The sequence below is a fragment of the Octopus bimaculoides genome, chromosome 11 (assembly GCF_001194135.2).
Source record: "Octopus bimaculoides isolate UCB-OBI-ISO-001 chromosome 11, ASM119413v2, whole genome shotgun sequence".
Classification (NCBI taxonomy): Eukaryota; Metazoa; Mollusca; class Cephalopoda; order Octopoda; family Octopodidae; genus Octopus; species Octopus bimaculoides.
Window position 1 is genome coordinate 10,403,559 of NC_068991.1, and position 1,006 is coordinate 10,404,564.

Consider the following 1,006-nt stretch of genomic DNA (forward strand, 5'->3'; position numbering starts at 1 on the left):
GGGGGGGGGGGACAAACACAGACACACACACTATATATATATATATATACACATACATACAATGGACTTCTTTCAGTTTCTGTCTACCAGAGCCACTCACAAAGCTATAATAGAAGACACTTGTCCAAGGTGCCACACAGTGGGACTGAACTCAGAACCATGTGGTTGGTAAGCAAGCTACTTACCACACAGCCACTTCTGCACCTAATTTTAACAATATTTTTCATACAATTCCTAGTCGATTTGCTTGACTAAAAGGCGGTGCTCCAGCATGGCCGCAGTCAAATGATTGAAACAAGTAAAAGAGTAACCAGTGCAAAAAGAGAAAGAAAGAGAGAGAGAGAGAGAGAGACTGAGAAAGAAAACCTTACCTGGCACCTTCTATGTCTCCCATTTCACAATATTGTGAAATTAGGTTTTGGTAAGTTACCTTGAACAGAGCAAAAACAGAAGGTCAGTTAAGCAGCAATACAGATATTATTCTACCTGTCACCTTTAACTACAGAATGAAATCAAAAGCAATGCTTGGACTACAAAGCTCCTGTATCCATGGTACAACTAGGTTGAGATAATAGCAGGATTGTCTTATAACAACAACACTATAACATCATTGTTTTAACATCCACTTTTCCAAGTGAGTTTCACATGTGTTCAATGGAATTTACTGAGGCAGATTTTCTATGATTGGATACCCTTCCAGTCACCAACCCTCACCTGCTGGCAAGGAAGGTAACATTTCCCCATGTGAAATAAGGGTCGAGATCTTATCTCCAACAAAATGTTCTATCCCCTAAAATGCAATCTTATATCAAAATCCCGATCATCATTAATCTTTTCTGAATGAAGTCGACTGGTTTGACAGATCTTCACAGATGTTTGGATACGAAGGACACTGTTTGTACAACAGTGACACTTGTTTACAACTACTAACATGGGATTATTTACATTAGACAGATATGTGTCCTCATCTTGTTGGTTGTTACCACAACATTTCGGTTGATTTACT

At 38.9% G+C, this 1,006-nt stretch overlaps 1 protein-coding gene across 1 annotated transcript in view; it reads right to left on the minus strand.

The window, feature by feature from the left end:
- The window catches only part of LOC106870485 (leucine-rich PPR motif-containing protein, mitochondrial), a 14,419-nt gene that overhangs the window by 8,032 nt on the left and 5,381 nt on the right, over positions 1–1,006 (minus strand). The window contains exon 5 of the mRNA XM_014916598.2: positions 372–430. Within this exon, the coding sequence (XP_014772084.1) occupies positions 372–430 (59 nt within the window). The remainder of the gene's footprint in view (positions 1–371; positions 431–1,006) is intronic.